Raw genomic sequence first — 16,921 nt, forward strand, 5'->3', positions numbered from 1 at the left:
AATGGTGACCCATTCAATTCACAGTTCAGTTGTGCTTCTGTTGGTGCACTACTGTATTTGAATGATTCTATGCTCTGATGCAAAGAAGCATTAATTACTAAACAAAGATTATGATGGAAGACCTGCTGCTCTAAGTGCAGCACTTTATTAAGTCCAATCTCTTAGTTAAGGCATTGAGTGTACACTTCATATTTGTTTTAGAGGAGAAGTACTTACTATATGTTTTTTGTTTTTAATGCATTAGCAAACATTTAATGAGGTATAGTTACAGGTAAGAAAAATGAAATAAGAAGACTCTGTCCCTTAAGAGATAGCATGTCTGTTTTTCATCAGCAGACCTTTACAGAGGCAAGGAGACTGAACTGGGACATTTCTGATGTAGAATGGCCAAATTCAGTCTTGGAATCACCTTAAATTATCTGTTTACTTTGGCAGAGTGCAGTGCTCAAAATTACCATAACCTTTACGTGCCTGTGACTCTGGGCAGTTTAGATTCCATTGGCAAAAGCTTCTAGCAGCAGGAAGACCTGTTTCTGCATCTGTACAGCTGGCATCTCTAACCTCTATGTTTCACCATCTAGTTCCCTCCAGAATCTAGTTCAGTAGATGCTTTCTGAGCTTCCATAGAAAGTAGATGCTCTCTTTTGAAGCCAGAAGGAGAAGAAGGATGGTGTCTTCTGTTGTACCTGCACCAGAACTTCAGATATATGCTAAATCAGTGGCAAAAGCCCTCATTTAGTGACACATACTGAACTGTCATTGTTTCTCCCTCTCCTTGAAAAGACACTCCATATGTAACTGTAACTTATCATAAAGCTCTGAGCAAAAGCAGCAAGTTCAGTGGCTGAGCTTCCTCTCACTGTAGGCATCTTCCTACACTCCTCTAACATCTCTGGTACTAGATAGAAAAGAGCTCAAGATTCACTGATCCAGAGAGAACAAGATGACTTGCAGCCACTTAGATTAGGGCTCTCTCACATGGGACAAGAATACGTGGGTTCTTATTCCTCATGTCAGATACATTGATGGCACTTGACTATAGAAAACAGCTATGGATTCTAACCCAGGGAACCAGGCACTTTTGGGGAACATAAATCAAAATATCTTTAAGCCAAGAAGTAAGTCTAGCTGAGATTACAATTTGAGAGTTACTGAATTCTCAGTCCTGTTCTCGGCCAGCTATACTGTGCTTTCCCTCAGAGTACAAGCATACTGGACCTTTTCCAGTTCTACTGTGTGTGATCCTATCCAGCTATTAGTTCCTTTCTCTTTGAATACAAAAAAGATATGTTCTGTAGTACACGTTACAGTGTCTGCACTATATGTACATGTCTACATGTACATGTCTAGTCTTGACACGTCTATGAGTACATGTCTAGTGTTTGCAGTGAATTCAAGGCCGCACTGGAGCTGAAATCCTTTGTTAAAACTGTAAGCATCATTACGTTAGGAGATAATATAAAATGAAATGTAAGCATCTGAAATGATCTCCTAAACTAATAACTGTCACAGTTTATGTTAAAAAGAAAATTACTTTTTAGCATCCCTACACAGTAGCTTGACAAGACTAAAGTTTTAGGTCATTGATAGGCCAGGTAGTCTAAGGACAGAATTAAATCTATGCATTTCTGAATTTGCTACCTCAGTGGTTGTGTTTTGGTCAAGAAAAGGCATTCAGTGATTCACGAACTCATCGATTCTTTTAAAAATATATTTTTAAGGGAAAACTTCTGTGAAATTGTAGGTTACATCAAGTATTTCTGTTGCAGAATGACTTCTCAAAGCTCTGTTCATAAATAGATCCTCATCATCAACAGAGTCTTCATAGACCCAGGGCACAGAGAGAATCTGTGCTCACAGATTCCCGCAAGAGAACACTGCAGATTGTGTACTGCTTGTACAAGATACTCTAGATTTTATCGTTAAAGTAAAATGGACTCAGTGCCACAGGAACAGTTTCTGCAAATGCTTATATAGTTGATGGGGTTAGTTAAGCCTATGTGTATGTGGGTTTGCAGAATATGAATCCATAGATATTTGAATTTTACACTTGTTTCAAAACCAAGCTTATGTCATGTATCTGGAACTGTAAACAGTTACAAGATGTCCAAGCTGGATGTCACTTTCCATGATAGCACCTGTGGAGTTTCGTCTAATATGAAAATCTGAAAAATCATGTCTTCTAAACAACTTCTGTTTGGCAAGCTGCCAGTCTTAAATAATCATTTAAAAATATGCAAGGATTTTAAATATAGTTGATTCAGCTTTAATTGAAATCAGCTCTGTTAGGTATGTCTGTGCGGTAATTTCATCAGTCCTTTTAAACAGTTTTCCTGTATTTGAGTACCTGGGGATCTGGATGGTTTTCAAAGCTGTTAATCAAATTGTATCATTTTAATGTGGCTAATTTAACATTGGGATGCTACTCTAGAAATTAAACCAAACTTTTGGGAAGTCAGAAATTGGATTGTTACTCTAAAAAGTCCCATTTCCTGTGCATCTGAATATGTTTTAATTAGCACAGAACAGAAGATGGTCCCTAACTTAATCTTTTAAAACAATGAATAACTGACAGAGATGGACAAAAGGGGAAATAGTAGAATGCAGTGACATGAAACTAATAATACTGATCAGCATCTTGCCTCTTGTGCCAGCCTAACTGTTGCTAAGTCTTTTGTGGATATTGCAAAATAAAGATTTTTAAAGAAGGGTTCATAGTAGAAGAATGAGTTAGTTTCATGGGTATTTACATAATGAAGAGCCTTAGAGGAATAATCGAAGTGCTTGCCTGCAGTATGTCTCTCACTGTGGTCCAATTACCAGTGGGTTTTGATAGCTTAATAGTAAGACGTGATGATAGACAACCATAGGAGTCATCAAAGCAATGAAAAGTAGTCTTATGTGACATTGCAGAGATAGGCAAGCCAGGATGCAGAGAGGGAGTGACACAGAGTAGCATGAGCAAAATATCCTCGATTCCCCAAATTTCTATGAAGATCAAGGCAAAATTACATCTGTTAAGTCATGGCCAGTGAGCAGGTTCTGAAGTAGCCGAGATCTTTGTGGCTGGTGGGGAGAGAAAGGCTGTGTCTCAGGTATGATGAAGAAGGAATTAGTGGGATCATGATCTTCTAGGCTCAGACATCACTGTTGATATCAGTGCTGTGTAGAAAAAGGTATTGAGAAGGTTCTCTGAAGACGATTAGGAGATTTCTTGGTGTTTAGTTTGAGATGATGGTTAGATGTCCATGAGGTGGTATGAGAAAAGAAGAGATCAGGGTAGAAGTAAAGAGTCTGCAAGGAAGAGCCTAGAAATGGTAGCCAGATTTCTGATGAAGTTACTTGGTATTCGTAGAAGGAAAGAAAAATTGAGGTTTGGAAGGGACATCCGTCAATCATCTATCTAAACTCCTGGTTAAAGCAAGGCTAACATCAAAGCTAAATGATATTGCTCAGGGTGCTCCAAGTGTGCTCCACCTTAGCTTTTGCTTCTCCAGGCTAAACAAACCTAGTCCCCTTTGCCTCTCCTCATATGTCATGCTTCAGCCTCTCAACCATCTTAATGGACCTCTGCCGGACTCTCTCCCATTTGTCCATCTCTTTTGTGTACCAGGGAACACAGAACTGTCCACAGTTCCAGAGCTGGCATCATGAGTGCTGTGTAGTGGGCAGTCACCAACTTCTTTGACTGTTTGGCTACACTCTTGCTAATGTAGCTTCGTATGCCATCAGCCTTTTGCTGCAAGCATGTACTACTTCATGTTCAGCTGCTTGTCAGGATCTGCAGGATCCTTTTCTGCAGCGCTGCAACCTCTCCAGCTAGTCCCTAGCCTGTGATGATGCATAGGAGTCTTCTGTCCCAAGTGCAGGACATTGTATTTGTCTTTGTTGAACTCTTGAGAATCCTAGTGACCCATTCCTCCAGCTTGTTGAAGTCTTTTTGAATGGCAGCCCTGCCCTCCAGTTTGCCACCACTCCCCCCGGTTTGATGTTACCCATGAATTTGCTGAGGATGCTGATGTTCCATCATCAAAGTCATTGAGGAAGATTTAAACAATAGCAGCCCCAGTATTGACATATGAGGAACACCACTCATAACTTGCTGTTGCTAGTCTTTGAACCACTTTGTGGGAACTCTCTTTGACCACTTGTTTAAGCCCTACAGTGCAGCCGATATTTCTTCCCTCATGTAGTCTACCTGTCCAGTGCATACGCCTTCCATTTGGCTACCAGGATACCAGATGAGGCTGTTTCAGAAGGTTCACTGAAGTCAAGGTAGATAAGCTCCACTGGTTTTAAGGAGTAAAGAAAGAAAGATGCTGAAGACCAGGATTTGACCCTCCACAGGAATCTGGAAGCTTCTGGCTAACGAAAGGAACAGTTTGAGATTAATGTAAATGTACTGGGGAAGACTGACTTATAGAAACTATGAGAAGAAAAGTCTTCAAGATGGTGATTATGGCTGATGATGGTGTTTTAAGCTCATTATTTGTTTCCTATATTTAATATGTAGCACTTCTTAAAGCAGTGTGCTCTTTTTATGACTTATCTCAGTTTGCACTAAGCATTTTCCCAGTGCAGTTTTCTCTTAAATCGTGCTCCTTCTCTAGCTATGTAATTGCTGTAGGCAGCTGTGGAAACTGTCTCAGACCAAAGTTCTCTCAACAAACATGATTGATTGAATGTGGCACTTCCAAAATAGTGCTACAGATGAAAGAGCATGACCATTGCTGGCTAAGAAGGAGCTTAAAGTCAGAAAGACTTTAAAGTGATTAATCAAGTGTTACTGGCCTAGAGAGGATTCTTTGCTAAGCATTGGGACCTCTCAGAATCTAGATCCAGGTTACGCACTTTTTCTGTAAGTGCGCTTCTGAGTTATGGTAGTTTACTATTACTTATCCTTGTTTCTGGCTGCTCAATTGCCATGTGTCTTACTGTTTATTCGGAATCACTTTTTCCTTTGACATATTACATAATGGGCAAAGAAATCTAGGAACTGGCAGATTTGTGCTGATGTTAGATTAGGGCTGTTCAGAGTGATGAGACAGTGATTACAGTGCGTGAATACCTACAACACCAGTTACTACTTAGCATTTGATATTACCTAGCTACTGATGAAAAGTAACTGACTGAAATTATACTGTTTTCTAGAAATTGGAGATTGTGGTATATAGTTCTGTCATGGTAGTACAGCAAATAGAGTACAGCAGTTACTCCGATAAAAACTTCATCATAGTGTGGTTTGTTCCAGTTTTAAGGGCTTGCTTTTAAATTGTACTGCAAGTGATTACATGGCTCAAAGGATTGGCAATGGTATTATGGAGACTTTCACCTTTAGGTTAGTGGTTTACTGGCTGCAGAGTCAGAAGAGTCCAGCTATTATCTGTGAGGGGCTGCATGAAGTATGTTGGCAGCCTCAGTCCATTTCTAGAGAACAGGTGTTATATCCCAGGACTCTAGCCAAAGTTAGCTCTTGCTGCAATGAAGCAGTCTATAAAATATGTGTAAAACTTGATTTTTCTCATCCAGTTTAGGGTTGAGACACATAACAAAACAGAGGCAAGCCTGCATTTTTTAAGTCAGTGTTTGATTTCATCTGTGATTGAACCTAAAACCATAGCTTTCAAGGACGTTGCTCAAGTTTGATTATTACTATACTTTTTGAAACCATCCAAATTTTCCTAGTTAAATCATTTTCTTTGCTAGATAGGAAAATCATTCTGAGATGGTATTTGTGGTGCAATGTAAGCTCTAATTTATGATTTAAATTATGTGGAATAGGATTCACATTTATATTCTTTTTAAGCCTAAATATTTATGTTATGGAAATTAGCTGTTATGGAAATTAGGCTTGTCAGCCACCATAACAGGGCTCGACCCTAGGTTCCCGCAAGTAAAGTTCAGAGCCAAATCAAAACAAATTAAATTTTAATCATGCGCGTGCCATAATTACAGCTCAAGCTGGGCGCCTCCTAAGAGGGACCCTAACATAAACAAATCCTGGGCAATTATAGTTTTTCCAACTTACATTTCCCACCCCTCATGCAGTAGTTAGACCAATAGTAATTTTTTGGTCTGGGGTCTCCTGCTCCTCATTGGGTCTCATTGTCATTCTGAGGTAAGCTGTTTTTCTCCTTATTTTTGTTTTTTGCAGTCTCTGATGACGTTTGTACCTCTGTTTTTGTTGGGTCTTACTGTTGTGTCTTAAGGTCCTGAGGAGGAGGTGATTCTAAATCATAACAATTAACACTGCCTCAGCGGTGAGCTAAGGCTTTGTCCCTCAAGGTCCTAATGCCCTGCACTGGTCTTATTTCAAAGCCTTGACACCCTCCCTTTCGGAGTGTGAGACGCATTCCTGCAGACACCCTCCCTTTCGGAGTGTGAGACGCAGGAATGCAGACTGCTTGTAACTTCCTTATCTTCCTGGCTTGAACCAGCTCTGAGGCCCTTTTCTTACTGGACTAAGTAAAAGTTCATTATTTTATCTAAGTGCGGCCTAAGGCTTCAGCAAATTTAGCTACTCATGCTAAGCAAGTTTTATAGAAGTTGTGCTAAACGGCTGCCTCTAGACAGTTTCAGTTCGCTATTCTTTAACATTTAAGTTGTCTAAATCAGTGCCAACAGATTACATGCTAGCTTTTATTGCATCATTGTTATGCATTTCTCTAAAATATGAATATATTGATATTTATTGTGTTGAAATCAGTGTGTTCTAGGGCAATGGCTTCCAAAACCCCAGTCGGATTCATTGGACTGGGTAACATGGGAAATCCAATGGCAAAAAACCTGGTAAAACATGGATATCCTGTTATTGCATATGATGTGTTCCCAGAAGCTTGCAAAGAATTTCAAGACTTGGGTGCTCAGGTATAGTAATAAACTTTTCTTATTCTAACAATAACTGTATGTATTGAATGGTTCTTGCATGTGATTTTTTTAAAGTAGGCTGTTTTTTTCTTGGTGAAGAGCACATTCAAAACTAAAAACAACTTACTAAATGCACTCTGAATCTGTGGAGTATTACTTGGAGCATAGACATGGTTCCACCCTAAGTCTTTGTCATGCTGTTAGCCAGAATTGCTGCCTTGCTGGTCTTCTGTAGCTGTGGTTTTTTTTTTTTTTCTTTCTTTCTTTTTATGAGACTAGGTTGACAGGCTGTTCTTTCACCTCTTTCTTTCCCCTGCTTCCTCCTCCCCCAGGTCTAGAGGGCTAGTGGGCTGCTTTTCATCTGGTTCTTACTTTGACCTTTTTAGGCTGGGTGACCTTAGTTAAAAATTCCTGCTGGCATAGTTGTGATGGTTATAGGGACATACAAGCTTTCCCGCTGATTCAAGGTACAGTCCTCAGGGGTATAGGAAAAATCCAGTTATTTAAGTGGCTATTTTCTTGGAGGTGAGTAAGGTTATGGTGAGAGAAGAGGAATGAAAAGGAAAAAGGAAGGAAGGAAATTGATCACATTAAGGAGGTTTACCTTCCTGCTATATATATACCCTGTGAAATCTTGGACCCATTCCAGGCAGTGCTACTGCTTTTGTTGACTGGTTAGTAGACCCAGAAACCCATTCAGTTCCTCACATGGTTGTGACTCTTTTCTGACTGTCTGAAACTTATTTGTATGTTTTTGACGTGCTTTAAAGCTATACAAATTCAGACAGTTGCCGTTACTTATGGATGGATGGATAGAGATGGATGGATACTTAAGACACTGAAATAAAAGAATATCAAAAAATAATATTCTGCTGTGGCAGTGTAGAAGGTAGAGGAATTTATCCAGCAGTGGCCAGGAAATTTTAGCTAGCTAGAGATATAACTGTATGCCTTCAAAGTCTAAGCTGTTGGAGCTAATGGCAACTGTATTGAATGAGGAGATGATATCAAGATTTCTGAAAAAAATAAAATGATGTTGTGCACTTGTTGATAATTAATTGAAGCTTCCCTTGACTAATTACAGATTTTTGGCCTTAATAAGTGGAAAGGTCAGCTTTACAGCTTGCTTTCCTGGCTATTGTATTTATTTTGTTAAAACAGCTGAGACCTTCAGGCACAAAACAGATCTCTCTTGAGTAAGAGGTTATGCAAATAGAACAGAAGTCTGTTTTGAACAATTGATTGTATTTTTAATTCCATTTCTGCAGTGGGATCTCTGTGCTGTGGCTGATGATTTGGATAACCTATTATTGCCTAAGTAATAGAATCTTTGGCACCACTGCTAGACTTAGCATGATATTAAAGGCAAACTGTAATGCTTTTAAAAATAAAGCCAAAAGCCTGTTTTAAAATCGTAAATCACTAAGAGAATACATGGGTAGGCTTAAATACAAATAAAACACACTTAAAGTAAATATTTGAACATAACTTCCTTTTCTTGTTCTATAGGTGTAAATCCTACCCCAGCAGTTTTTGCAGGACTTGGAAACTTGTGGGTCCAGGGGGCCTTGTAGAAACTGCTGTAGAAGCAACACTGGGATCCAAGGGCTGCTTTTCGTTTGGTCTGACTGGTAGGGTAAAACCAGCAGCGTTGCAAGGGTGAACAGATGCCCCCCAGGAGACAGCAAATTTTGTCAAGTATCCATTGTTTAAAGCCAGTGCTACTACCAGGGTACATGGAGGAGGAGAGATGTTTGGTTGTAGGTCTGCGTATTCTGTGACTCCATTTGCCGTAGCACCTGAAGTGATGAAGAGCAGTGTATGTCAGGAGGCAGCTATCTTCCTGCTGCTGGTGAACAGGGTAAAACTGGCTGAGCAAGACCATATGGAATCAGCTGGGGTGAAACTGGGAGAAAGTTGCAAGGTTACCCACAAGAATACTGAAAGGTGCTGTGAGCAAGCAGCCTACCTCTGCCCACTTTCTTTACTGTTTTCTTCTCCTCTTTTATAGTTACTGTTTTCTTTCTTGCACAATGGAGTGTGGGTATGTCACCCAGTTACTATGCTTAAGTGTACATGTCTTTGAGAGCTTGGAAGTTTGAGTGTTACTGAAGTAATCTGATGTGCAAAACAGTGTAAAAAATGGAGCTTTCTACCACTGTGTTCAGTGAGAATGGGATTTCAGGCAAGCAGAACTATAAACTTATAGTATATATTAAGAAAAAAATAGGGAAGTATTTTGGAACAAATATAAGCATATATTCCCTACTGGAGGGCATAAACCAATAAGCAGTATGAAGAAAAGTCTTCTGTATCCTATTGCCTGTTGCAAAAGTTTGCTTGAACTGGCTAGTATCAGAACAGATACTGAACTTGGTGGGCTGCTACTCTAACCCAGTATGATCCATGTTAGTAATTTGCGGTCATTTGCTAGTATTTGGGTGTGTTTTTTGAAGTTGCATATGCATTCTTAATGACTTTAAATGCTTAAAGCTTCTTAATAGCTTTCCAACTGTTTATTTCTGGCACAGGAAGTTCCAAATAAAAAAAAAATTCATATGCTGCTTATTGAACTGCCTAGGTAGATTTCCTCTGGGATTTTTAATCACATTTGTTACAGTATCAAAGAGACAAGAATGATATTTCCTGCTTTAACATACTACCTACTTTAACACAGTAAAAAGGTTTTCTTTTATATGGTTGTGGAAATACTGTCACAATCTGTGCACTTTTTTAATCCATTTTCTTCATTTAAAAAGAGTGTTATTATTTTGAAAGACATGAATGGAATGAACGCATTTCTGTACAGATGGTTACTGTACTATGTCTTCTATACATCTGTGTTGCTTTAGGCAATGTTTAAATCTGTAAGACAACAATAAAACAGCTATGTCCTATCCACAAGGCCAAGTGAAAATGTGAGGCTGCCACAGTTTTTAAGTTGTGTGCCCAATGTAGTATGTTTTTCAACTTCTAGTTGAAGGATAAAAATGAGCGACAGAAATCTTCAGTTGATAACTTGCAAACCTTTGAGAATACTGGAGATAGTATTTTCACATAAGAAGATGTATATAAATCCAGGTTCCAGTTACATGCTTCCTCTCAACTCCTTTAATAGTACACTTGGGGACTGAACTGAACTAGAGATACTCAGAACTAAAGACATAGGTGTCATGCTCCTGTATGAAGAGCTAGGCTCTCCACTCTCCAGGGAAGTCAGTCGTGAAATTAGCTAATCAGGTATACAAGCTTTTCTGCTTGTAATTGCTTCATTTATTCTTTTGTTTTAGTTTGGACTTGGGTATGTTTCCTTTTATAACTGTGCATTATATCAGATGTGTTATGTAGTATTAACCTTTTCTTTCAAAACAAAAACTATATGTTCTAAGTCCCATCTGTGCCAATTTCTTTTTTTTTTTTTTTTAATTCATGGAAGAGATTTGTTCAGTGAATATTAACAGTCTTCCCATGGTTATTGTAAAATCAAGACTTTATCATGTTAGATCTCAGAATTCCTTCAAGAGATTATTTAGCATGTCTTCCAGATGTTCTTTTTGATGCCAAGAACTTAGCAGTATATTGTATCTAATAATATATTTACTTAAGAAGTGCCTTTTAATATAAAAACTAACCAAAAATGATAACAAATGCCTGTAGTTTTAAATAGATAAGAAATGATGAAACAAGGTCATTGATTGGTTGATTTGTCTACTTTATAAAAGGGAACCACATTTTCAGGTAGGTGTTAAACTGCAATTTCTTTAACCCTAATTAATTTCTGCACCATGCATTGTGGAAGTTCAAATTCATACATATTGACTAATAGGTATATAAAAAATTTTGCTTAATACATTCTTTGAAGTTTAAAAACCCAGGGCATGTAATAGAGCTAGCAGAATAGATTGTTATAATATTAATGGTGCTCCTTATTATTAATAGATTCAGCAAAAATAATTGTAAAATACTGCAAACAAAGTCTACTTTCTGTTCATCTTATTTCTACTTGGAACCTAATTCCTTTCAGTAGAACTCCCTGAATGGATGAAATAAGCAAGATTTGATCCTTGTGGGCTGAAGAGAAAAGAATAAGCTATAGTCTCTGGGTTTTGTTGCTGGTTTCCCTAAGCTGTTAATGTATTAATAACATTAATAGGTTTTTAAAAAATAAATGAATTATTTAAGACTAAGACAAAAATATTGCTGATACATTTGCAAATGCCATATGGGTGAATTTCTGGGTTTTCGACTTCAGTGGCAAAACTCACTGCTTTAAAGTTGTCAGTATTTCACTTGCATTGTATGTATCTTAAATACCATACAGCTGACCTCCAAGAATATGCTGGGGGAGGTAAGATATCTTTAAAGTAAGGTATGTTTATTTAACAAGAAGTAATTAACAATATATTTTGAAACTTGATTAGACATTTCTGGTAAAGGATGCTTGAACTGGTAATTTTCTATTTTATAAATGCCAGCTGTAATATTGTGAGAAACATCAGTTAGTTTATCTGATTATTTTTTAAGGTGAGGTTCAGAGGTACGTTACATGTTGTTGTTGTTGTTTTTTTTTTTTTTAACCTTTTTTGCTCAGTCTCTCTCTGATCCAATGCTGTATATAAGCCGAAAAAAAACAGGAGAAAGAGTTGTGATCAGCAGAAGAGGCTTTCAAATAGCAAACATCCTTTTTGGAGTTTAGAGAAGTTGGATACAGGAGTTTTAGACGAATTTTGTTTTACAACTCAGTCCCAAATGTTATTTCTTTTCATTTGTGGCAGGAAAAAGGTTTTAATTAAAGAAAAGAGTAATATTGTGAAAATAAGCATAAGTTATACTGTATTTATTTGTAAACAGCTTCCTGGACTGCTAAACTTTTAGACTGGGGAGAAAGGTACTTATGCAGTATAACTCTTTCTTTCTTATTTTTTAAATTCAGACAGTTTCAAGTGACTTAATCTTTTAGTTTGTATATGTCTTGTTAGCAGTAGTCTTACTGGAACTGAGTTTTTGAGTCATTAGGTATCAGATGTTACCGGTTTGCGTCATGAACTGCAGTTACTAATTATATAGGTGTGGTTGTACTGGTACCAGTAAATTGTAACTGATCTTTTTTTTCAGAAATATTTTAATTTGAATGATCTTATTATTGCCCTCCCACTTTTTCTTTTTTCTTTTATTAATTTTGTTGATTTATTAAGCCCAGCAAATAACATTGGAAGAAATAATTAAGTAATTGTTCTTGATAGAATCTAGAAAAATATGTATTTTTTGGGACAAGCTTATGTGGTCTTGATAAGACAGGTGTAGTGAATGCCTAATTTCTAAATATATCATTGGTGGCTTCATTTTACTTGTTCAAAAAAGCCCTGTATTTGATTTGTCACAAAATCTGACTTTATTTGTAGATGACACATGATAAGGTGACAACACAGATTTTGCCAGGCGAACGCTTTTGCCACTTCATGGCTTTTAATGTCTATCATTTGCCATAGTTCATTAAATTATGAGTTTGGCTGGAATGGTTTTACATTCAAAAAGCTTTTTCCATACCTGTTTCCTGCTTTGCAAAAAGCCTTGGAATTTGGAAGCATTGCTCACAGACAGAGAGCCAGAATGCGGGTACATGACTGCTGATCTATTCCTGGTAATGACACTCAGTTGTATCTGAAGATACATACTGTGGGTAGCCTTAAATTTTCCTTATAAAAGGAGCCTTTCTTGTGCTGTGTATAGCAGGACTTGGGAGGCAGGCATCCAGGAGGACTGATTCCTTAGTGTTGCCCCTCCTTAGAAACATTGCGGAGGGATGTTTTGTACAGAGGCATGGCTTGGAGTAAATTGAAGATTTGTGAATGAGTTGATGCTTGCATGCCCATTGATGAATGTATGAATGTTCTGGAGGAACTTCCATGACAGGATGTCCTTTTCTTTTTTTGGTTACTGAATTCAATAAATGAACTTTTCTGTTATGAGGGCAGAGTTTGTCTTGTGTTCTGTTCTTTTTTTGCCTAGCTTAATTGTGACTGATGGCTTGCAAGAGATTATAATAAATTCAACAAATATGTTTGCCTTCTCTAACTTTTTCAAGAAGCAGAAGCTTACATAAAATTTTCCTTTAAAAGGTAACGGATTCTCCAGCAGATGTAGCAGAAAGAGCAGACAGAATTATCACCATGCTGCCTTCCAGCCCCAACACAATAGACGTTTACACAGGAGCAAATGGAATTCTAAAGTAAGAACATGCTCTAGTCTGGAGAATTCCTACTCGTACTCAAGGCTGTATTACATTGGTTATCAAATGATCACTGTTGCTTTAACTCTATTGCTATGCATTAGTGCATTTAACTTGATACTCACTTGTTTTTTCACTATTGTTATTTGTAATTACAAGAGTTCTCTTAAACTGTGGTTGATTTTGAATTTTTTTGGCTAAGGGCCTATTTTATTTTCAGTAGAATAATAACTTATGTGAATTTGACATAACTGACTATTATCTAACTTCTTAGCTACCTATTTCTTTTACTATAATGTATATAGATGTTTTAGCAGCAGACAAGTTTAACCAGAATATTTGCTGGCAATAATTATTTGTTCAAACACTTTTTTCTTTGATTTGAAATGCTATAAATGAAATGTTCTGATGCCATTGAGTCTCATGGTATTGAAGTACAGTAACATAGAAGAGCTGAAAAGGCTTTATTGATTTCTACTCATATCGTCTCTTGTCTTGGCAGACACCTTAGTGTTGATAAAGGGATTCTAAGGCTTGTAGGTAAAAGTGAATTGTGAGGATTATTGAACAGTCAGAACCATTTATGTATCTAATGTTCTATTTAACTTGAAGTGAAATTCTCTTATTGGATACACAGAAGTCCTGTCTACATCTACTCATACTTAAGAATGAAGATCAACATCACAGCTGACTCCTTGCCTTATTAGAGATAATAGGCTTTTCTTTTTTTGTGTATAGTTGGTGATTTATGCAGCTTCACAATTTGTCTTATGGAAACATATACAGAGGTATTTTCAATAGTAATATGTTCTAAATGTCTTGAGATTTCGAGCCAGGTTTCAGGCCTTTAGAATGGATCTTGAACCGAAGTACTGATTTGTAGAGTTGGTTAAAGATCTGGTCTGTCATATGTTTTACGATAACGCTTCTGAATACCTGAAAGGGGAGCCACTCCCTACCCATTCTCCAGACCATGAAATTAGTCTACTTTGGAGATGATTAGCTTCGGATTAACATTCTTATACGTGATTGATTAGACAGGGAAAAAAGATTGATAGAAACAATTTGTCTAAAAACGCCATTTTGCTTTTTTCTCTAATTTAGGTAGATTTTAATCTTGGGGTTTGGGGAGAAAAAATGCTTCACTTTGGTATTTTCTTCCCTGTTTATTATGCAAGAAAATACCTAAAGAGTTTGTTTAATTTGAAACAGTGTTTTTTAACTTTTGTGGAGGGATTTCCACTGAGCTTAAAATCCATTATTTGCAGAATTCTAATAGTGGAAATGCATAGAGTTTCTGGACTTGCAAAATTAATTAGTAGTATTTGAAAAGGTCTTTGACTCCTGATGCGTTGCTCCTAGCAGAATGTCTACAGCTACTCAATACATTTGAGGATCATGTAGGATATTATTGCTGTCCAGCTTTATAAAGTAAAGGAATAAATATTGCTCTACACTGAGAAGAACAAAGTATAGTAGATTGCCTAAAACTGTTAGTTCTGTTAGTAATTTATTGTGGATGTTATTAAGGTGCAGTGATTAGAAAATGAAGCAGAAGAGAGGGATATTCTGTTCTTCTTTCAGCGTAGGAAATGCTAATTGATTTCTTCCGTTAATGTCCTTAGTTTAATTCCTCACAAAGCAGGACTGAGCTGATCTAGGTATCTGTAGCTTAGACTTTTCAGGGAAGAAGGGTAATTGGATCAGTCCCACAAAGCTGGGCAAACAGCTGTGGGAGAGTTGTATCCAGGATGGCAGTGCTTTGAAGACTGATTGGCAGTGCTTACTCTTATGATACAGCCAGTTAATCTTTTGAGTTCCTAGGTGTGGAAAACACTGAGGGGAACAAAGGATATGAAAAGTCAGATGCTCCTGCTGAAAGAACATCCCTTTTTTGTTGTTGTTCAGGTTTGATTGTGTTTTGAATCATTCAAAACTGTGCTGTACCATGAATTTCAAGAGGAATAATTGGAGTATATGTACTCAGCAGATCTTGCTCAGTAGGGTTTAAAACTTTGTGTTTATTAGTGTACCAAAAAATATGTGTGTTGTTATCATGCTGAGGAAACTCATTGCCATGGTTATAGCTGCAGATGTTTTATGCTACAAATACTTAATTATTATTAATCTTTGTTTTAGGAAAGTGAAGAAAGGCTCATTGTTAATAGATTCCAGTACTATTGACCCTGCAGTTTCAAAAGAATTAGCTAAAGCAGTTGAAAAAATGGGAGCTGTGTTCATGGATGCTCCAGTTTCTGGAGGTAAGTCTTATTAACGGTTTACCTCGTATTGAACAAGTTGTCTCTTTGTTAGTGATTCTAGCCACAAGTTTGTGTCCTTGTTGGTACAAGTTGCTTTCCTTTGCCATATATGTATTATTTTGCTCCATTACATATAAAAGAAAAAAAGGCTGCCTGTTTCCTTTGTGACATGGACATATATTTACCTCTGTATGAAGAGCTTGATGCTTTCTAAGAATCAGGGAACAATACTGCTTGTAACCTCTTGGCTGAAAGCAGTGCTGTAGCAGTAGAGAAGAAGGCAGCTCAGACTGATAAGCTTCATCTTTCAGTGTTGTGTATTTTTGACTCCTGCAGCTGCTTTATATGCTCTTTTGGGAGCAGCTAAGGAAGGCTGGTGTTATTTAAGAAGCTGCTTGTTATTTTAGGAATATTTTTAGGCTTTAGGAATATGTTTTTGTGTCAGACTTGGAGAGATTGAGGTTTAACATGGCACGATACAATCATCCTTTTAATTTAATTTCTTTCAGAAAGCCATATTGTTATGCAGGTATTCACATCTCTTCAGTCTCCATATGTTTCTTTCTGTTAGGGAAAAACTAGCTTGAGAATTTGAATTGCTGTTAATCAGTTCTGCTACTTTTTAGTTAATTAAAAAAGAGAGAAGGAAGGCAGGAAGAAAGCAGTACATTGTCAAGAAATGGCTAGTTAGGTTAGAAGCTTTCCACTGGTTTTATAACAGTTGAAAAATGTGTGTGCGATATTTGTTCCTGAAGTCGGAGGTTAGTAACTACTGATCTCTGAGTATTGCATCTCTCGTAAGAAAGAATTTAGAGCAGGCAAGTCTCTAATTTTGTGGATGGAAGACAGCAGAAGCATAAAATTAAGGTTTTGAAAACAAAACCATGGGTGATTGTTGTTATTGTTGAATTCTTCTCTAAAACCCCTAGAATTGGAAGGCAAGAACCACCCATTTTGTGTGGGAAAATCTTGGGTTGTTATTATTGTTTTACAGTCCACTTTAAAAAAATAATTTAAGTGCTATTATGAGTGAGCCTTCTTTATTTTTTTCTGTTTTCTTGAGTTAATTTGCATAGTTATACCTTAAGAGAATAAAGATGCAAATGGTAGGGTAGGATTTGGCCTTAGAGAGTTTATCAAAGGCATGATGTACAAGCTAGGAAGAGTACAGCCTGAATTTCAGATCAGTAAGGTAAGCGTAGGTAAGGATTAAAAATAATTATCTTTTTAATTTTCAACTGAAAACTAAGGCAAGATTTGGCAACACGTAGGAAGCCAAAATTTTCATCGTTCTAATGCCAGCAGCAAGTAGGAAAACCCAGAGGCTATTGAAGAATGTCATGGGGAAGACAGGATTCTTGCTTCCCAGCCAAAATGTTACTACTTGTTTTGTAAAGTTAGATAACTTGTTAGCGTGGGAATAATAAAAAACACAGAAAAAAATATGTTGTGGGTAGAGTATATATCTGATCTTTTTCTAAACATAGCATGGCCTTCCACTTAACGTTAGGGCAATGCTGACATCTTTTATGTGGTTCTCTTCAATCTCTGTTCCTCCAAATAA

At 37.2% G+C, this 16,921-nt stretch overlaps 1 protein-coding gene across 1 annotated transcript in view; it reads left to right on the top strand.

Moving 5' to 3' along the window:
- The window catches only part of HIBADH (3-hydroxyisobutyrate dehydrogenase), an 87,579-nt gene that overhangs the window by 2,434 nt on the left and 68,224 nt on the right, over positions 1–16,921 (top strand). The window contains exons 2-4 of the mRNA XM_064506264.1: positions 6,707–6,867; positions 12,987–13,096; positions 15,236–15,357. Coding sequence (XP_064362334.1) covers positions 6,707–6,867; positions 12,987–13,096; positions 15,236–15,357 — 393 coding nt within the window. The remainder of the gene's footprint in view (positions 1–6,706; positions 6,868–12,986; positions 13,097–15,235; positions 15,358–16,921) is intronic.

This window comes from Dromaius novaehollandiae, chromosome 2 (genome assembly GCF_036370855.1).
Source record: "Dromaius novaehollandiae isolate bDroNov1 chromosome 2, bDroNov1.hap1, whole genome shotgun sequence".
In the NCBI taxonomy this organism is placed as follows: domain Eukaryota; kingdom Metazoa; phylum Chordata; class Aves; order Casuariiformes; family Dromaiidae; genus Dromaius; species Dromaius novaehollandiae.